The sequence below is a fragment of the Trachypithecus francoisi genome, unplaced genomic scaffold, assembly GCF_009764315.1.
Source record: "Trachypithecus francoisi isolate TF-2019V2 unplaced genomic scaffold, Tfra_2.0 Lachesis_group21, whole genome shotgun sequence".
In the NCBI taxonomy this organism is placed as follows: Eukaryota; Metazoa; Chordata; class Mammalia; order Primates; family Cercopithecidae; genus Trachypithecus; species Trachypithecus francoisi.
The window spans coordinates 39,319,711-39,341,163 of NW_022681467.1; the positions used below are offsets into that span (position 1 = coordinate 39,319,711).

General features: G+C 49.2%; 1 protein-coding gene across 1 annotated transcript in view; it reads left to right on the forward strand.

The window, feature by feature from the left end:
• Positions 1-21,453, forward strand: part of MYBL2 (MYB proto-oncogene like 2) — a 53,474-nt gene that overhangs the window by 3,126 nt on the left and 28,895 nt on the right. The window contains exons 2-5 of the mRNA XM_033186464.1: positions 4,240-4,333; positions 12,357-12,428; positions 13,363-13,455; positions 18,398-18,618. Coding sequence (XP_033042355.1) covers positions 4,240-4,333; positions 12,357-12,428; positions 13,363-13,455; positions 18,398-18,618 — 480 coding nt within the window. The remainder of the gene's footprint in view (positions 1-4,239; positions 4,334-12,356; positions 12,429-13,362; positions 13,456-18,397; positions 18,619-21,453) is intronic.

The following is a 21,453-nucleotide window of genomic DNA, read 5'->3' on the forward strand; positions in this document are numbered from 1 at the left end:
GAATATTTGCTGACCTTTTGTTAGAAGCCAGGCCTTCTTTGTGCTGGACGCTGGAGAAGCAAAGATGGTTTCTGTCACGAGCTGTCTGGGGGCAGTTGATTTTGAAGGCAGCTTCATTCTGTTATTAGTATCTTCTGGATATTTGCCTTCTGTATTGCAATGGTGGAGGACCCATGAGCTGGGTCAGGAATGAATTCCAGATCCTTCTGTATTGCTGGCTATAGACACTGCCCCTTCCTTTCCTGTTTCTGAAAGTTTTTTTCTTTTGAAACTGGGTCTTGCCTGGCCTAAAACATTTAATTAGTATTTCTTATTGACTAATAGGCAGCAGCTTTGCACATTTTTTCATTCATTTGTGTATTCAGTCAGTCCCTGGGCAAACATTTAAGACCTTTTGGTGATAAACCCTGGGATCCCGAGCTGAAGCTGACCTTTGTAGATGATGTAGAGGAGACAGGCAGTTGCAGTGTAAGGACCTGAGACGTGCTGTGGAAGTACAGGAGTGACTCTGGGAAGCAATGGTGAGCTCTGGAAAACAAGGAGAAGATAATGTGAATAGCATAGTAAGCTGCCTTTTGTTTGATCACAAGACCTAGACTTGCCTTGTTTGGAAACCTGTAAGCTTTTTCCAGTTTACAAATGTCTGACCTAGCAACTTACCTGACCAACGTGACCTGATGCAGGTCCTGTCGGGTGGAGCTGGGGAAAGATTACTAACTTTCCTCAAGCACCTGACATCTCTGGAGGTGGATCCTATGATTTCATTTTTTTTTTTTTTTTTTTGAGACGGAGTCTCCCTCTGTTGCCCAGGCTATAGTGCAGTGGCAGGGTCTCGACTCACTGCAACCTCTGCCTGCTGGGTTCAAGCAGTTCTCCTGCCTCAGCTTCCTGAGTAGCTGGGACTACAGGTACATGCCACCATGCCCAGCTAATTTTTGTGTGTTTTTTTTTTTTTTTTTTTTGAGGTGGAGTCTCACTCTGTTGCCCAGGCTGGAATGTGGTAGCACTATCTCTGATCTTCACTCTCTGTGACCTCCGCCTCCTGGGTTCAAGCAATTCTGCCTCAGCCTCTGAGTAGCTGGGATTACAGGCGCATGCCACCACACCCAGCCAATTTTTTTGTATTTTTACAAAAAATTACAAAATTGTAATTTCACCATGTTGGCCAGACTGGTCTCGAACCCCTGACCTTGTGATCCACCCACCTTGGCCTCCCAAAGTACTGGAATTACAGACATGAGCCACTGTGCCCAGCTGATTTCCTTTTTTTTTTTTTTTTTTTTTTGAGATGGAGTTTTGCTCTTGTTGCCCAGGCTAGAGTGCAATGACTCGATCTTGGCTCGCTGCAACCTCCGCCACCCAGGTTCAAGCGATTCTCCTGCTTCAGCCTCCTGAGTAGCTGGGATTACAGGCATGTGCCACCACACCCATCTAATTTTGTGTTTTTAGTAGAGATGGGATTTCGCCATGTTGGTCAGGCTAGTCTTGAGCTTCCAACCTCAGGTGATCTGCCTGCCTTGGCCTCCCAAAGTGCTGGGATTACAGGTGTGAGCCACCGTACCCGGCCCGATTTCCATTTTTGTAACTATTAAACTGGATAAATATGAGAATTTTTTGGAGCAACTTGGAAGATTGCCTGGTAGAGTAAAAACACTCAGAACTCAAAGCAGCTCGTACTGTTTTTTTTTCCCCCTACAGCCATGTTAGAAGATATTGTACACTGGGCCGGGTGTGGTGGCTTACGCCTGTAATCCCAGCACTTTGGGAGGCTGAGGCGGGTAGATCATGAGGTCAGGAGTTCAAGACCAGCCTGGCCAAGATGGTGAAACCCTGTCTTTGTTAAAATGCAAAAAAAAATTAGCCAGGCGTGGTGGCAGGTGCCTGTAGCTGAGGCAGAATTGCCTGAACCTGGGGGGCGGAGGTTGCAGTCAGCTGAGATGTTGCCACTTCACTCTAGCCTAGGCGACAGAGTGAAACTCTGTGTCAAAAACAACAACAACAACAACAAAAAAACCAGGATACTGTAGGCTGATATTTCTCTCCATTAAGGCTGTGTGTAGGGAAGGATTGAAAAGGGATTTGAGAAAATGGACGTGGCCGGGCGCGGTGGCTCAAGCCTGTAATCCCAGCACTTTGGGAGGCCGAGACGGGCGGATCACGAGGTCAGGAGATCGAGACCATACTGGCTAACACGGTGAAACCCCATCTCTACTAAAAATACAAAAACTAGCCGGGCGAAGTGGCGGGCGCCTGTAGTCCCAGCTACTCGGGAGGCTGAGGCAGGAGAATGGCGTGAACCCGGGAGGCGGAGCTTGCAGTGAGCTGAGATCCGGCCACTGCACTCCAGTCCGGGCGACAGAGCGAGACTCCGCCTCAAAAAAAAAAAAAAAAAAAAAAAAAAAGAAAATGGACGTAAGCTGGACACGGTGGTGCACACCTGTAATCCCAGTTACTTTGGAGGCTGAGGCAGGAGGATCGCTTGAGCCCAGGAGTTCAAGACCAGTATGGGCAACATACTGAGACCCTGTCATTACAAAAAAAAAAAAATCCACACATGAAAAAACAACTTGTCCAGTCATGGTGGCTCAGTTCTATAATCTCAGCACTTTGGGAGGCCAAGGTGGGAGGATTGCTTAAGTCCAGGAGTTCCAGATGAGCCCGGGCAACATAGTGAGATGTTTCTACAAAAAAACACAAAATAGCCAGGCATGATGTCGTGTGCTAGTAGTCCCAGGTACTTGGGAGGCTGAAGTGGGAGGATTGCTTGAGCCTAGGAGTTGGAGGCTTCATTGAGCTATGATTATGCCACTATATTCCAGTCTGAAAGACACAGCCAGGCTCTCCCTAAAAGAATAAAAACAGGCCGGGCGCGGTGGCTCAAGCCTGTAATCCCAGCACTTTGGGAGGCCGAGATGGGCGGATCACAAGGTCAGGAGATCGAGACCATCCTGGCTAACCCGGTGAAACCCCGTCTCTACTAAAAAATACAAAAAACTAGCCGGGCGAGGTGGCGGGCGCCTGTAGTCCCAGCTACTCGGGAGGCTGAGGCAGGAGAATGGCGTGAACCTGGGAGGCGGAGCTTGCAGTGAGCTGAGATCCGGCCACTGCACTCCAGCCGGGGCGACAGAGCGAGACTCCGTCTCAAAAAAAAAAAAAAAAAAAGAATAAAAACAACAAATGGACATAGATAATATATTTAGAATTTTTTTCCCAAATAACTAAATCTCTTAAAATCCTGGTGCCTAATAACTTACTTCATCAACTTTATTCCTTAAAATATCCATGTGGTTTGTTACTGAAAGGGTAAAGTGATAGTCTGATTTTGAACATAATATTCTTGGTGAAATCTTAACTTTCTTTTTCCTTTTTTGCTTTCTTTTTTTTTTTTTTTTTTTTTGAGATAGAGTCTTGCTTTGTCGCCCAGGCTGGGTGCAGTGGCATGATCTTGGCTCACTGCAACCTTCACCTTCTGGGTTGAAGCAATTCTCCTGCCTCAGCCTCCTGAGTAGCTGGGATTACAGGCGTGCACCACTGCGCCCAGCTAGTATTTGTATTTTTAGTAGAGATGGGGTTTCACCGCGTTTCATCAGGCTGGTCTTGAACTCCTGACCTCAAGCAGTCCACCCACCTTAGCCTTCCAAAGTGCTGGGATTACAGGTTTGAGCCACTGTGCCTGACCTCTTTTTCTTACAGCTTTCGAAATCACTAGGGCATTCCTGAAGATTAAAAAGAAGAAAGTAGCTCTTAACCCTATTTCATTAAAGAATTTAAAAAGCGGTGAGGTCAGATGTGGTGGCTCATGCCTGTAGTCCCAGCACTTTGGGAGGCTGAGGTGGGAGGATCGCTTGAGCCCAGGAGTCCAAAACCACCCTGGGCAATATGATGAGACCCTGTCTCTACAAAAAGTACAAAAGTTATCCGGGCGTGGTGGCATGCCCCTATAGTCCCAGCTACTTAGGAGGCTGGGGCGGAGGGATCATTTGAGTCCAGGAGTTCAAGGCTGCAGTGAGCTGTGATCATGCCACACTGAATTCCAGCCCAGTGACAGAGTGAGACCCTGTCTCAAAGTAAAAATAAAAATAAGTGAAGCAGAAGTGCCTATGTCTTAAAAAGAAGAAAAAGTAAAAGCTCTCTCCCCCAGACCTTTCCCTAGGGTGGGCTGGCCGCTGCCTACACGCTCTCCATTATGTAAAACGTATGGACACACCATCCTTGACCTTTGGCCTGCTTTCCCCATAGCGAGGATCTGGATGAGCTGCACTACCAGGACACAGATTCAGATGTGCCGGAGCAGAGGGATAGCAAGTGCAAGGTCAAATGGACCCATGAGGAGGTGAGTCCGTGGGGAGGAGAGGATTGATGGCAGCTGGGGGCTGTCCAGAGGAGCTGAGCCTGGAGTCCTGATGTCCCATCAGATGGGATGAAGAGGAGGAGTGGGTGAGGAAGGGATGGGTCCTCTGATTGACCTCAGGCCTCTACTCAGAGCATTCTGGGGGACTCTTAATTCTGAGGACTCAGCGGGTGGGAAGGGGATGTGTATCCCAGACCTCAGGGCCCACTGTGTCTCCTGAGCAGCTGGCATGTTCTAGGTCATGGACGTTGATTTTGCTTTTTGCCTTTTGAGTGCTAGGAGGTTCGGCCAAGTTTGTAACTCCCCCTTTCTTTCTTGATTTTTTTTTTTTTTTTTTGAGACGGAGTTTCGCTCTTGTCACCCAGGATAGAGGGCGGTGGCGTAATCTCAGTTCACTGCAACCTCTGCCTCCTGGGTTCAAGCGATTGTCCTGCCTCAGCCTCCTGAGAAGGTGTGATTATAGGTGTGAGCCACCATATCCAGCTATTTTTTTTTTTTTTTTGAGACAGAGTCTCGCTCTGTCACCCAGGCTGGAGTGCAGTGGCATGATCTTGGCTCATTGCAACCTCTGCATCCTGGATTCAAGCAATTCTCCTGCCTCAGCCTCCTGAGTAGCTGGGATTACAGGCATGCGCCACCACGCCTCGCTAATTTTTTTTTTTTTTGTATTTTTAGTAGATATGGGGTTTCACCATCCTGGCCATGCAGGTCTCAAACTCCTGACCTCGTGATCTGTACCTCAACCTCCCAAAGTGCTGGGATTACAGGCGTGAGCCACTGTGCCCAGACTTAATTTTTGTATTTTTAGTAGAGACGGAGTTTCACCATGTTGGCCAGGCTAATCTTGAACTCCTGACCTCAGGTGATCCATCAGCCTTGGCCTCCCAAAGTGCTGGGATTACAGGTGTGAGCCACCGCACTCTGCCAACTCCCACTTTCTTTTTCTAAAAAAATGAACTGTATTGAACCTTCTGACATCAAGCTCTGAACTGGTTTCCTTCTAGCTCCATCTTTTTATTTTCTAGTAAAGGTGATTGAAATATACTTTATATGTAATCATATGCTATCAAACGCCCCCTTTTTTTTTTTCATTTTTGAGACAGGGTTTTTGCTCCGTCGCTCAGACTGGAGTGCCGTGCTAGCATGGCTCACCACGGCTCACTGTAGCCTCAACTTTCTGGGCTCAAGCAATCCTCCCCCCTCAGCCTCCTGAGTAGCTGGGACCACAGACATGCGCCACCACACCTGGCTAATTTTTGTATTTTTTGTAGAGATATGGGGTCTTTCCATGTTGCCCAGGCTGGTCTCAAACTTCTAGGCTCAAGCAGTTCTCCCACCTCAGCCTTCCAAAGTGCCGGGATTATAGGTATGAGCTACTGTGCCTGGCCAGATGCCCCTTTTTACAGTAAACAGTTTGATCAGTTTTTTTTTGTTTTTTTTTTTTTGAGATGGAGTCTGTGTCTCTCAGGCCAGAGTGCATTGGCGTGATCTCTGCTCGCTGCAACCTCCGCTTCCTGGGTTCAAGCAATTCTCTGGCCTGAGCCTCCCGAGTAGCTAGGATTACAGGCACCTGCCATCATGCCCAGCTAATTCTTGTATTTTTGTAGCGATGGGGTTTCACCGTGTTGGCCAAGCTAGTCTTGAGCTCCTGACCTCAAGCAATCCACCCACCTTGGCTTCCCAAAGTGCTGGGATTACAGGTGTGAGCCACTGCAGCCAGCCAGTGTGATCACTTATGTGCAGTTTGACAAATGCACGTACCAATGTAGGCTCCACCCTGATTATCCCAAGAAGTCTTTGTGGCCGTTTGTGGTCAGGCTTCCCCAGCTCCAGGCAATTGCTGATTGATTTGTTTTGCCTGTTTCTTTTTGGGGGTGTGTGTGTGTGTTAACTTTAGGTTCAGGGGTATATGTGCAGGTCTATTATATAGGTAAATTGCATGTCATGGGAGTTTGATGTACAGGTTATTTTATTACCTAGGTAATAAGCATGGTACCCGATAGGTAGTTTTTTTTTTTTTTTTTTTTAGACAGTCTCTGTTGCCCAGGCTGGAGTGCAGTAGTGTGATCTCAGCTCACTGCCACCTCTGCCTCCTGGGTTCAAGCGATTCTCCTACCTCAGCCTCTCAAAGTAGCTGGGATTACAGGCACATGCCACCACACCTGGCAAATTTTTATATTTTTAGTAGGGACAGAATTTCACCATGTTCACCAGGCTTGTCTTGAACTCTTGACCTCAGGTGATCTTCCCACTTCAGCCTCCTAAAGTGCTGGGATTACAGGCGTGAGCCACTGCACCCAGCCCCAATAGCTAGTTTTTTGATCCTCATCCTCCTCCCACCCTCCACCCTCAAGTAGGCCCTGGTGTCCTTGTTCCTTTCTTCGTGTCCATGTGTATTCAGTGTTTGGCTCTTACTTATAGGTGAGAATATGTGGTATTTGGTTTTCTGTTCCTGTGTTTGCTTAGGATAATGTGTTTTGCCTGTTCTTGAATCTTCTGTATATGAAATCGTACGGTTGCATTCTTTGCATCTGGCTTTTGTTCAGCATAGTGTTGGGTGATTCAGTAACTTGTCCTTTTCTATCACTGGGTAGTATTCCGTTGTATGGGTATATATAGCACACAGCGTTTCACCTGTTGATGGATGTTTGGATTGTTTCTGGTTTTTGGCTATTGTGTATAGTGCTACCATGAAGATTCTTGCATAAGTCTTTTTTTTTTTTTTTTTTTTTTTTTGAGGCGGAGTCTCGCTCTGTCGCCCGGACTGGAGTGCAGTGGCCGGATCTCAGCTCACTGCAAGCTCCGCCTCCCGGGTTTACGCCATTCTCCTGCCTCAGCCTCCCGAGTAGCTGGGACTACAGGCGCCCGCCACCTCACTCGGCTAGTTTTTGTATCTTTAGTAGAGACGGAGTTTCACCGTGTTAGCCAGGATGGTCTCCATCTCCTGACCTCGTGATCCGCCCGTCTCGGCCTCCCAAAGTGCTGGGATTACAGGCTTGAGCCACCGCGCCCGGCCTCTTGCATAAGTCTTTTTGCAGATACGTATTTTCCTTTCTTTTGGGAAGATAGTTAGGTATGGTCATGAGGTAGGTATATGTTTAGTTTTACAGAAACTGCCTCTGTCTTAATTGATTGTACCATTTTAGACTCCTACTGGCCTTTTTATTTTACCTCAGTTGTTCTTAGTGTCTTCAGTTCTTCAGTGTTTTTTGTTTTGTTTTGTTTTCAACCTATAGGTAACATCATAGATGTCCTTAATTTTAGGTTTGGGTTTTTTTTTTTTTTTTTTGAGACAGGGTCTTGCTCTGTTGCCCAGGCTGGAGCTGGGACTACAGGCGCCTGCCACCACGCCCGGCTAATTTTTTGTATTTTTCGAAGAGACAGGGTTTTACCATGTTAGCCAGGATGGTCTCGATCTCCTGACCTCGTGGTCCGCCCGCCTCAGCCTCCCAAAGTGCTGGGATTACAGGCTTGAGCCACCGCGCCCGGCCTCTTGCATAAGTCTTTTTTTTTTTTTTTTTTTTTTTTTTTTTTTTTTTTTTTTTTTTTTTTTTTTTTTTTTTTTTGAGACGGAGTCTTGCTCTGTCACCCAGGCTGGAGTGCAGTGGCCGGACCTCAGCTCACTGCAAGCTCCGCCTCCCGGGTTTACGCCATTCTCCTGCCTCAGCCTCCCGAGTGGCTGGGACTACAGGCGCCTGCCACCTCGCCCGGCTAGTTTTTTGTATTTTTTTTAGTAGAGAAGGGGTGTCACCGTGTTAGCCAGGATGGTCTCGATCTCCTGACCTCGTGATCCGCCCGTCTCGGCCTCCCAAAGTGCTGGGATTACAGGCTTGAGCCACCGCACCCGGCCGATTTTTTGTTTTTAAATAGAGAAAGATGGTCTTGCTATGTTGCCCAGGCTGGTCTCCTGGGCTCAAGCAATCTTCCTGCCTTGGCCTCCCAAAGTTTTGGGATTATAGGCAGGAGCCACCATGACTAGCTTGTTTTGTTTTTTCTAAAACTTGCTGTGTGAGTGGTAAAACCCTTTTTAATCATGAAAGATGTTTTTCCAGATGCATGCTTAGCAAACCTTTTCTGCTCATCCTGTTGTGGACCGGGGACTATATTTGGGTCTGTGGGTTTAGAAGAATAAACAAGGCCAAGTTTCTACCCCAGAGCAGCTTTCTCCCTGGGATGGAGAGATAAGACCGTGCGCAGGTCCCTGGAATGTGCTGTGGTCATCCGCGGCACCGGTAGGATTGGTGTCTGTTGGTGCTCACTGTTACAGCTCTGGGCATCTGATAATTGTAGGATGAGTGGATGGCGAGTACCTTTAGAAGGAGATATTACTGCTGCCTGACGAGGTTAAGGAAACTTATATGGAAAAAGTGACCTTCGAGCTAAGGATGAGGATTTGGAAATTTAATAGTGAGGGAAGACCTACAGTGTGCAAATGTTGGGTAAGTCAGATCAGGAAAGGGGCTGTAGGTGGAGAAAAGCCAGTACAGGAGGCCAGTTTGGTTGGAGGGAAGGGTCCTTGAAGGGGTGGAGAAGTGGTTGTCGGAGACGAACGAATACATTGGGGCTGATTCCTCGAGGGCCTTGAGTGTTAGGCTTAGAAGCTGTAGGATTGTTCAGCTCTCAATGCAAAGCCAGGTTAGCTTCGTTTTTGGTTTGTTTTTTCTAAGTCTGAACTGGACAAAGATGGAAGGTTCTAATGCAGGGAGTGATGTGAATGTAGCTGGGCTTCAGGGGAGCTCATCTGCTGTGTGGGGAATCGATAAGAGAGATGGGTGGCTGGGCGCGGTGGCTCATGCCTGTAATCCCAGCACTTTGGGAGGCTGAGGCAGGTGAATCACCTCAGGCTAGGAGTTCAAGACCAGCCTGGCCAACATGTCAGAGCCCTGTCTCTACTAAAAATACAGAAACTTAGCCGGTTATGGTGGTGGGTGCCTGTCATCCCGGCAACTTGGGAGGCTGAGGCAGGAGAATCAGTTGAACCCAGGAGGCGGAAGTTGCAGTGAGCTGAGATCGCGCCATTGTACTCCAGCCTGGGCAACAAGAGCAAAACTCTGTCTCAAAAAAAAAAAACAAAAAAGAGATATAGAGCACAGGCTGGGGCTGAGAGACCAGTGCTGAGGAAGTGGGAGAGGGCGCTGCGCCAGGCAGGCAAGAGGAGAGGGCAGTGCGGGGATGGAGCTGACCATATCAGGGAGTCCCAGGGCAGGTGGAAAGAGTGTAAGTTTGGAAACGATAGTATCCAGGTCAGTTGTCAGGGAGGGTGGTGGTGCCAGAGATGGACTGGGGAACACAGGAGGAAGCAGGTGTGAGCCTGGCCAGGGCAGGGAGGTGGCATGGTTTGGGTAGGGAAGGGTGTCCTGGACTGGCCACAGGTGGACATGTGAGTGCAGGCCTGGGCTGGCTCATCCAAAGAATTTACCGTGACTTTGCCCAGCCTGTGCTGATTCTGGCCAAGCTGTAGTTGAGGGCTTTGATTCCTGTGGTGGGCCGCGTTGTGACCAATTTTTCTGTCTAGGAGCATGTATGCATATATACACATATAAATTTGTATGTGTGACAAAACCATCTTACTTTAAATTTATCCCCTTTTTCCTCCCCCTTAAATCTACCCCTTAACCATCTTTAACTTTGTAGTTCAGTGGTGTTAAGTATTTTCAGATTGTTTTGCAAAAGATCTCTAAAACTTTTTCATCTTTGAAATTGGAAACGAGGCTGAGTGCGGTGGTTTATGCCTGTAAACCGAGCACTGTGGGAGGCCGAAGCAGGAGGATTGCCTGAGTCCAGGAGTCCTAGACCAGCCAGGGAAACATAGCAAGGCCCTGTCACTCAAAACAAAACAAAACAAATACCCACCAACTTGGTGGGTCACGGTGGCTCAGGCCTGTAATCCCAGCACTTTGGGAGCCCGAGGGAGGAGATTGCTTGAGGCAGTCTAGACCAGCCTGAGGAACATGCGAGATCCTGTCTCTCCAAAAAAAAAAAACCCAAAAATTAGCCAGGCATGGTGGTGTGTGTCTGTGGTCCCACCTACTTGGGAGGCTGAGGTGGAAGGATCACTTAAGCCCATGAGGTTGAGGATGCGGTGGGCTGTGTTTGCACCACTGCACTCTAGCTTGGGTGACTAAGCGAGACCCTGTCTAAAAAAAAATGACAGAAAACTGAAACTAATTAGACATGAATTCACTCTCCTCCTGCCCTCCAGCCCTTGGCAGTTATCTTTCTACTCTGTTTCTGTGATTTTGACTATTTTGTTTATTTATTTTATTTTTTCAAGACAGAGTCTTGCTCTGTTGCCCAGGCTGCAGTGCAATGGCGTGATCTTGGCTCACTGCAACCTCCACTTCCCGGGTTCAAGCGATTCTCCTGCTACAGCCTCCTGAGTAGCTGGGATTACAGGCGCCTGCCACCAGGCCAGGCTAATTTTTGTGTTTTTATTAGAGACAAACTTTTACCATGTTGGCCAGGCTGGTCTCAAACTCCTGACCTCAGGTGATCCACCTGCCTCGGCCTCCCAAAGTGTTGGGATTAAAGGCCTGAGCCATGGCGCCTGGCCTGATTTTGACTTTTTTAGATGCTTCGTGTGAGTGGAATCCTGAGTATTTGCCCTGTCTGGCTATTTGACTTAGCATAATGTCCTCAGCTTTCATCCATGCTGTAGCATGTGTCAGAATTCCCTCGACTGAGTAATACTTACTATTGTTTATATGCATGACATTTTCTTTCTTTTTTCTTTTGTTTGAGACGGAGTCTCACTCTTGCTTTGTTGCCCAGGCTGGAGTGCAGTGGCATGATCTTGGCTCACTGCAACCTCCGCCTCCTGGGTTCAAGCAATTCTTCTGCCTCAGCCTCCCAAGTAGCTGGGATTACAGGCACCTGCCACCACACCCGGCTAATTTTTGTATTTTTAATAGAGAGGGGGTTTCACCATATTGACCAGGCTGGTCTCGAACTCCTGACCTCGTGATCTACCTGCCTTGGCTTCCCAAAGTGCTGAGATTGCAGATGTGAGCCACCACGCCTGGCTTGACATTTTCTTTCTATATTAATCGATTTGACTGAGGAAAACGTTATGTACAATTAACTAAACCATTTATAGTACAATTGAGTGGAACCAGCAGCACAGCCGGGCTATAGAACTTTTCCATTGTCCCCAAGACATTCCTTGCCCCCCTTTGCTGTTCATCCCTCTCCACCACTGGCCTCAGACAACCACTTTTTGTCCCTATAGCTTAGTTTACATTTTCTAGAATTTCATATGCATGGAATCATACGGTGTGTACCCTTTTGTGTCTGGCTTCTTTCACACATCATAGTGACACTGAGATTCATGTTATCGCATGAATTGGTAATTCATTTTGGGAGGCTATTTTGATAGATACTAGCCTGTCTTCTAACTACTCTTGTTTTTGCCCAGGCCTCCTGCTTCTAGTGCTAAATCACTATCACCTCTGACCTGAGTGCGGTAATAACCTCCTTACATCCACTCTGCTCCCTTCCAGCCCCTTTCCCACCCTGTAGCAGGCAAAGAGAACTTTATAAAAAGCACGTTTGACTGTGACCGCCCACTGTTCAAACACATCAGTGATTTTGCATGATAGATAGTTGAACTGATGCTGCAAATGATCTGGCCCCTAGGGTTCCTTCCAAAATCATCTTGCACCTGTCTTGCTTGCTCCATTCTAGCTATTCTGCATTTCCTTGGAACCTGTCCCTTGATGTCCCGGAGTAGGCAGTCACCACATACTTCTCCATATCTCCCAGCAGGGAGTGGCTTTACTTTTGTTCCTCTGAGCCTTTGATTGGCAGCTGGCTCCCTCCTGTGAGATCAGGGGCAGCTCTGTTGCTGCCTGCTGCTGCAACTGTAGCGCCTGGCACTTAGTAGGTATTCACTTCATGATGGAATGAATGAACAAGACTGTTCCTTTTAGACTGGGCTTCGTCACGGGCAGCCCTGAGGTTTTCTGCACGTATGTGTGCTGAGCCCCTGTCTTTCTGGTGTTGGCAGGACGAGCAGCTGAGGGCCCTGGTGAGGCAGTTTGGACAGCAGGACTGGAAGTTCCTGGCCAGCCACTTCCCTGTGAGTACAGTCCCTCTGTGGCCCTCCCTTGGGACAAGGACTCTGAGAGAACAGTGTGCCTGGGGCAGACTTTGCCAAGGAGAGGAAAAGGGAGTTCCTTACTAAGCTCCTCAAAACAAAACCAAATAAAGCAGGGCAAATGAACATTTGTAGGATCTTTCTTCCTAAACTGGCATTCAGGGCATACTGATGTAAACATCTCCCAGCTCCTCAGCATGCCTGGTGGTCTTCAGGCTCTGAGACATTTGCAGCATGTGGCGCATATTTGCATATCTTCCTGTAAGTCAGGAGTGAACAGGTGTTCGGTTTCTCAACAGTGAGACTGAAACTGAGGGGAAGTGATGCTTTCAGCAGGTTTTATGGTGAGGCCCCCACAGGGCTGGCGGGTGCTACCACATTCGATTAGAGCCTCCCGATGATGAGGGGGTTCCCCTCAGGACCTCCTTCTCAGGCTCTCCCACCCCTGACCCACAGGTGTCTGGGAGGGAGGGGGTGTGGCAGGAGCTGCCATACGTCTTACTGCCTGGGCTGCTCAGAAAGCAAGTCACCAGATCCCTTCCTGCCCCATTTCCTCATCTCCCCCTCTTCTGTGTAATCTGAACTCTTCAGGGAATAAAAATGCTCTCTGAGAAAAAAGCAGAGGTTCCTGGCATACAAGGAGTTAGAAACTTGTGATGGTGGCCTCTTGCGTTTGGTTGGTAGGGGGTGGCTTCCCACAGGGGCCCGAGTTTGCCCTCTCATGTAGCAAAGGGCAACTGTCCATGTTCCGGCATGTGGGCGTGCAGTGTGTGATGGCTGCATGGAACAGGACACACCTACCCAAGGTGTGCCCAGTCCCAGGCCATAGGCCCCTGAACCTAGTACTTAACCAGGCTCCCAGCCCAAGGTCCCAGAAATTCTCACAGATTGGTTTGTTGTTCTGTTCTTTTCCCAGAACCGTACTGACCAGCAATGCCAGTACAGGTGGCTGAGAGTTTTGAACCCAGACCTTGTTAAGGGGCCATGGACCAAAGAGGAAGACCAGAAGGTAACTGCTTGGATAGTGCCTTGTACACAGTGGGCCTTCACCCACCAGTGAACCTGGGGACTGTGAGATTGCCTTGTGTTGGGTTGGGGGTGTCAAGCTGAGCATTGGGTGTGAGTTGTCTACCAGCCAGTCTGACACTCTTTTTTTTTTTTTTTTTTTTTTTTTTTTGAGACGGAGTCTGGCTCTGTCTCCCAGGCTGGAGTGCAGTGGCCGGATCTCAGCTCACTGCAAGCTCCGCCTCCCGGGTTTACACCATTCTCCTGCCTCAGCCTCCGGAGTAGCTGGGACTACAGGCGCCCGCCACCTCCCCCGGCTAGTTTTTTGTATCTTTTAGTAGAGACGGGGTTTCACCGTGTTAGCCAGGATGGTCTCGATCTCCTGACCTCGTGATCCACCCGTCTCGGCCTCCCAAAGTGCTGGGATTACAGGCTTGAGCCACCGCGCCCGGCCGCCAGTCTGACACTCTTATGCTGCCCTGGCTGCACTCCTGAGATTCCAAGTTTCGGAGTGTCTCCAGACTTCCCCACTCATGGTCCAAGGCTGTTGGGCTGATTACTTAGCTTCTCTTGTTCTGCCCATGGAGGGGAACAGCAGCAGTGTGGCGTTGTCATGAGAGTTAAGCAGGTGATGTTTGTAGGGGGCTTGCAGGTCCTGTACATGGTGAGCTCTCAGCAAATGGCGGCTGCTGCTATCCCTGATTTAATGGTGATTGCACCCTGCGACATTCACAGGGCATAGATGCTTCTTTTTTTTTTTTTTTTTTTTGAGACAGAGTCTCGCTCTGTCGCCCAGGCTGGAGTGCAGTGGCCGGATCTCAGCTCACTGCAAGCTCCGCCTCCCAGGTTCACGCCATTCTCCTGCCTCAGCCTCCCGAGTAGCTGGGACTACAGGCGCCCGCCACCTCGCCGGCTAGTTTTTTGTATTTTTTAGTAGAGATGGGGTTTCACCGTGTTAGCCAGGATGGTCTCGATCTCCTGACCTCGTGATCCGCCCGTCTCGGCCTCCCAAAGTGCTGGGATTACAGGCTTGAGCCACCGCGCCCGGCCCAGATGCCTTCTTTTGATCACCATAGCAGTCCTGTGAAGTGGGCAGAAGTTGTTAGTCCCATTTTATAGATGGAGAGAGCAGGGCTCAGAGAGGCTGGGGATGTCCCCAACCTAGAAGAAGCAGTAAGCGCCATCAATGCCCTGGTATACCTTGGGAGTTCCCTCATCTTTCTCCTTGATACCAGCCCAGAGGATGCCATTCTACCGAGGCAGGTGTGGCTCATGGGAAAGAGGGAGATGAAGGGAAGTAGGCATTTTTTTTTTTTTTTTTTTTAGATGGAGTCTCGCTTTGTTGCCCAGGCTGGAGTGCAGTGGCACAGTCTCAGCTCACTGCATCCTCCGCCTCCTGGGTTCAAGCAATTCTTCCGCCTCAGCCTCCTGATTAGCTGGGATTACAGGCACCCACCACCATGCCTGGCTAATTTTTTTGTTATTTTTAGTAGAGATGGGGTTTTACCATGTTGGTCAGGCCACTCTCAAAATCCTGACCTCGTGACCCACCCACCTCGGCCTCCCAAAGTGCTAGAATTACAGGCGTGAGCCACCGTGCTTGGCCTGGAACTAGATATTTTTAAATTAATTTTTTTTGAGACAGGTCTTACTCTGTTGCACCGGCTGGAGAGCATTGGCTAATTTTTTTGATTGATTGATTGAGGCAGAGTTTCGCTCTGTCATCCAGGCTGGAGTACAGTGGCACAGTCACGGCTCATTGCAGTCTCAACCTCCCAGGCCCAAGCAATCCTCCCACCTCAGCTTTCAAAGTAGCTGGTACTACATGTGCCACCATGTCTGGCTAATCTTGAAAAATTTTTGTAGAGACAGTGTCTTGCTATGCTGCCCAGGCTATTTGAACTTCTGGGCTCAAATGATCCTCCCATGTCAGCCTCCCAAAGTGCTGGGATTATAGGCATGAGCCACTATTCCTGTTCTTTCTTTTTTTCTATTTTTTGAGACTGAGTCTTGCTCTGTTGCCCAGGCTGGAGTGCAATGGTGCCATCTTGGCTTACTGCAACCTCCACCTCCCAGGTCCAAGCAATTCTCTGCCTCAGTCTCTTGAGAAGCTGGGATTACAGGCTCCCACCACCACTCCTGGCTAATTTTTGTATTTTTAGTAGAGGTGGGGTTTCACTACGTTGGCCTGACTGGTCTTGAACTCCTGACCTTGTGATCCACCCACCTTGGCCTCCCAAAGTTCTGGGATTGCAAGCGTGAGCCACTGCGCCCAGCCTTTGTTTTTTTTTTTTTAATTTATAGAGACAGGGTCTTCCTATGTTTCCCAGGCTGGTCTTGAACTACAGGGCTCAGGCTGTCTTCTCACCTTGGCCTCCCAAAGTTCTGGGATTGCCGGGCGCGGTGGCTCAAGCCTGTAATCCCAGCACTTTGGGAGGCCGAGACGGGCGGATCACGAGGTCAGGAGATCGAGACCATCCTGGCTAACACGGTGAAACCCCGTCTCTACTAAAAAATACAAAAAACTAGCCGGGTGAGGTGGCGGGCGCCTGTAGTCCCAGCTGCTCGGGAGGCTGAGGCAGGAGAATGGCGTGAACCCGGGAGGCGGAGCTTGCAGTGAGCTGAGATCCGGCCACTGCACTCCAGCCTGGGCGACAGAGCGAGACTCCGTCTCAAAAAAAAAAAAAATAAAATAAAATAAAATAAAAAAAAAAACAAAGTTCTGGGATTATAGTCATGAGCCATGGCTAGCACTTCACCTTAAAATTAATTTTAATTAACTCAGTGTGATGGTAGGGTGCCTGTAGATGGAAGGCTGAGTTGGGAGGATCGTTTGAGCCCAGGAGTTCAAGGCTGCAGTGAGCTATGATCACACTACTGCATTCTAGCTTGGGTGACACAGTGAGACCCTGCCTCAAAAAAAAAAAAAAAGCTTGGGTGTGGTGGCTCACGCCTGTAATCCCAGCATTTTGGGAGGCTGGGGTGGGTGGATCACCTGACATCAGGAGTTTGAGACAGCCTGACCAACATGGCAAAACTGTGTTTCTACTAAAAATGCAAAAATGAGCCTGGTGTGGTAACACATGTCTATAATCCCAGCTGCTTGGGAGGCTGAGGCAGGAGAATCACCTGAACTGGGGAGGCGGAGGTTGCAGCGAGCCAAGATCGCGCCATTGTACTCCAGCCTGGGCTGTAAGAGTGAAACTCTGTCTTGAAAAAGAAAAAGAATGAAATTAAATTTATTTATTTATTTATTTTTGAGGTAGAGTTTCGCTCTTGTTGCCTAGGCTGGAGTGCAATGGCATGATCTCGACTCACTGCAACCTCTGCCTCCCAGGTACAAGCGATTCTCCTGCCTCAGCCTCCTGAGCAGATGAGATTACAGGTGCACGCCACCATGTCTGGGTGATTTTTGCATTTTTAGTAGAGAGGGGGTTTTGCCATGTTGGTCAGGCTGGTGTCGAACTCCTGACCTCAGGTGATCCACCCGCCTCGACCTCCCAAAGTGCTGGGATTACAGGCATGAGCCACTGGGCCCGGCCTGAGACCCTGTCTCTTAAGAATAAAATAAAATTTAGTTTGAAAATACTTTTTTGGCTGGGTATGATAACTCACACCTGTAATCTCAGCACTTTGGGAGGCTGAGGTGGGTGGATAACTTGAGGTCAGGAGTCTGAGAACAGCCTGGCCAATATGATGAAACCCCATCTACCAAAAAATACAAAAATTAGCAAGGTGTGGTGATGTACCTGAATCCCAGCTACTTGGGAGGCTGAGGCTGGAGAATCACTTGAACCTGGGATGTGGAGGTTGCAGTGAGCTGAGATCGCCCCCGTGCACACCAGTGAGACCCTGTCTCTAAAAAAGTAAAAACATAAAATTGGGCTGGGCGCGGTGGCTCACGCCTATAATCCCAGCACGTTGGGAGGCCGAGTCAGGCAGATCACCTGAGGTCGGGAGTTCAAGACCAGCCTGACCAACATGGTGAAACCCCGTCTCTACTAAAAGTACAAAATTAGCTGGGTGTGGTAGCACATGCCTATAATCCCAGCTACTTGGAAGGCTGAGGCAGGAGAATCGCTTGAACCTGGGAGGTGGAGGTTGTGGTGAGTCAAGATTGTGCCATTGCATTCCAGCCTGGGCAACAAGAGCAAAACTTCATCTCAAAAAATAAAAAAAAAAGTAAAAATATAAAATCTTTAAAAACAAAAACAAAGTGATATGTGGTTGCTATAAAAATTTAAACCATACGGAAATGAAGTCAAATATTTATTCACCAAAATCTTTGCCAGAAGAAGCATCCACTCTTCCCAGTTTCTTGTGGCCTGTGTGCACACAAGAACGTGTGTGTCTGTTGTATAGGCGGGGCCTGTCCTGGCTCTTGTGGCTGAGTATGTTGTGGTTTGTGTCCTGAGCTAGGAAGCCTGACTGAGGGCAGGTGGGGACTCAGGTCCGGCTAGGTCAGCCCGCCATGCCTGCTACCATGGCTCAGCCTGTGCCCTCCCAATTTCCACAGAAGTGCTGGGAGGTCTTGTGGCAGCCTGGGGCATGGCCGGGGTGGGAAAGTCTATTTCCCACCTTTAGTTTGGACCCCTCTGTTCCTCATCCCTCTGCTCTTTTATACTTAGCTTATTGGGTTGAGCCCTGAAGAGGGAAGCAGGACTCTGGTGCCTTTGTTTACCCCCACTTGATCTCTATAGAAAGAGTCTCTGGCATTCTTGACCTAGATTTATTCCAGGCAATAAATGAGAGGGATGTGGTCAGATCTTCAGGTAGGACTTGTGGGCTACACAAAGTCATACTGGGTGGCATCCCCTGCCACCCCCTCAGTGTTGCCTGAGGGGATGTGGTAGGTGGCACCTCCCAGGGCCGTGGCAAGGCTCAGGTGGATGTGAAGGGCGAGGGAGGGGCCGGTGCAACTGGCTACCCAGAGGCTTTTCTCCAAGGTCATCGAGCTGGTTAAGAAGTACGGCACAAAGCAGTGGACACTGATTGCCAAGCACCTGAAGGGCCGGCTGGGGAAGCAGTGCCGTGAACGCTGGCACAACCACCTCAACCCTGAGGTGAAGAAGTCTTGCTGGACCGAGGAGGAGGACCGCATTATCTGCGAGGCCCACAAGGTGCTGGGCAACCGCTGGGCCGAGATCGCCAAGATGTTGCCAGGGAGGTAAGCTGTCTTCTTGGGGGTTGGGGCAGGTTCCCGGGAGGCCAGTCCCATGTTTCTGATGGAGGAGGAGGGTTCCTTGGTGGGTACTGTGGTCCTATTGCTCTTGTTCTCTAACACCCATCCTCAGCTTCGGGACTCCCAGAGGCATGCATAGTCAGGAGGAAGGGTGGTTCCCCAGGAAGGCCCTGTCTTCTGTCAGCTTAAAGGAACAGATGGTGATAAGGGAGGCCTCAGCAAGAAAGTGGGAACCCTGGAGTCTAGTTCTCATCCAGTTCCCAGCTCACTGTGTCTTCTTGGTTAGCCTATTCTCCTCGACTTCAGTTTCTTCTAACACAGAATAGGCTTGAGATGTGGGGTAGATGGGCTTTCTTCAAGAAGAAAATTGTCAGGGCGGGCACGGTGGCTCACGCCTGTAATCCCAGCACTTTGGGGAGGCTGAGGCGGGTGGATAATGAGGTCAGGAGATCGAGACTATCCTGGCTAACATGGTGAAACCTTGTCTCTACTAAAAAACACAAAAAATTAGCTGGGCGTGGTGGTGGGTGCCTGTAGTCCCAGCTACTGGGGGGGCTGATGCAGGAGAATGGCATGATTATTCTGGGAGGCGGAGCTTGCAGTGAGCTGAGATCGTGCCACTGTACTCCAGCCTGGGCGACAGAGCAAGACTCTTGTCTCAAAAAAAAAAAAGAAAATAGTCAAAAATCAGGTAGTACTATAATCTGCTAAAAGGTTTTTTTTTTTTTTTTTTTTGAGACGGAGTCTCGCTCTGCCACCCAGGCTGGAGTGCAGTGGCCGGATCTCAGCTCACTGCAAGCTCCGCCTCCCGGGTTTACGCCATTCTCCTGCCTCAGCCTCCCGAGTAGCTGGGACTACAGGCGCCCGCCACCTCGCCCGGCTAGTTTTTTGTATTTTTTTTAAGTAGAGATGGGGTTTCACCGTGTTAGCCAGGATGGTCTCGATCTCCTGACCTCGTGATCCGCCCGTCTCGGCCTCCCAAAGTGCTGGGATTACAGGCTTGAGCCACCGCGCCCGGCCAAGGTTTTTTTTTTCTTTAAAAGGTTTGTAATGAAAAACATCAGTCTTTGTCACCAGCCTCCCAAGGAACCGGGACTACAAGCCCATGCCAGCATACCCAGCTAGTTTTAAAATTTTTTGTAGGGGCAGGATCTCCTTGTGTTGCCCAGGCTGGTCCCAAAGTGCTGGGATTATAGGCATGAGCCACCACACCTGGCCTGGCACCTATTCTTTTTTTTTTTTTTTTTTTTTTTTTGAGGCGGAGTCTCGCTCTGTCGCCCGGACTGGAGTGCAGTGGCCGGATCTCAGCTCACTGCAAGCTCCGCCTCCGGGTTTACGCCATTCTCCTGCCTCAGCCTCCCGAGTAGCTGGGACTACAGGCGCCCGCCACCTCACCCGCCCGGCTAGTTTTTTTTGTATTTTTAGTAGAGACGGAGTTTTACCGTGTTAGCCAGGATGGTCTCGATCTCCTGACCTCGTGATCCGCCCGTCTCGGCCTCCCAAAGTGCTGGGATTACAGGCTTGAGCCACCGCGCCTAGCCCACCCTATTCTTATTTTGTGGTTTCAATAGCTTCTCTGTCAATATTTTGTTTTTGGTGTTTTTTTTTTTTTTTTTTTTTTTGACCGAGTTTTGCTCTTATCGCCCAGGCTGGAGTGCAGTGGCATGATCTCGGCTCACTACAACCTCTGCCTCCCAGGTTCAAGTGATTCTCCTGCCTCAGCCTCCTGAGTAGCTGGGATTACAGGCGCCCGCCACCACACCTGACTGATTTTTGTATTTTTAGTAGAGATGGGGTTTCGCCATCTTGGCTAGGCTAATCTCAAGCTCCTGACCTCAGGTGATCTGCCTGCCTTGGGCCTCCCAAAGTGCTGGGATTACAGGTGTGAGCCACCGTACCTGGCCCTAAGCTGGATATTGTTCCCCTGTTTTCCATCTTCTGAAAACTTGTAAAAAATCTCTTACTAGTGGCTGTCTTCTACCTGTTTCTCTTTGTCCTTGTGAATTTTTGCCTTGCTTTATTTTGAATTTTTTTTCTTGTCATGGCACTGTGGTCCTGGCAGGGGGAGAAAATGCCAGATCGTGTGTTTTCCCCAAAGTCTGAAATGATCCCTTTTCAAAGCTCAAACCTGAATGTGTCATCTTTCTGGGGCTTCCCCTTACACTTGGGTTGGAAACTTTGGCTTCTTTCCCCACATGGCATGTTTGGCTCATAGCTGCCCCCAGCCTCACTTTGATCCACTGTCACTTGTGCTCACTTGGTTTTAGCTGCTTTGCCTCCTTTCAGTCCCTCGAACCCTGAGGTCTTCTGACAGCTCCTAGTGCTACTCTGTCGGCCTGCAGTGCACTCCGGCTTGGGCCTGTTGTGTAGCTAATGTGTTCTTATCCTTCAGTTCTCAGTGGGGGCGGTATTTCTTCAGAGAAGTTTTATCTGTTCTCCCAGACTGTGGTTGGTCCCCAGTGACTTCTGTGTTGTGCCCACACCTGTCTGTGGAGTAGTGTGTACCCCAGTTTTAGCTGGAGATAACATTCATCTCCCCTGCTAGATTCAACTGTCAATGGCAGCCACCTGTCTTATTTACCGATGGATCCCCAGTGCCTACAATAATGCCTGGCACACAGTGGGTGCTTTTTATATGTGAGCAAAAGAATGAGTCTCACTATAGCTTGGGGCACCCCAGACTCTGGTCTTGGGGAGTGGGAGGGCTGGGGAGGTGTTTTGGGTCAGGTTCCCTGGAAGCAGAACCTGTGACTCAGAGTTTCAGGTACATGGGATCTCTTGGAAAGGTATTCACCTGTGAGGGAAGGAGTGGAGAAAAGT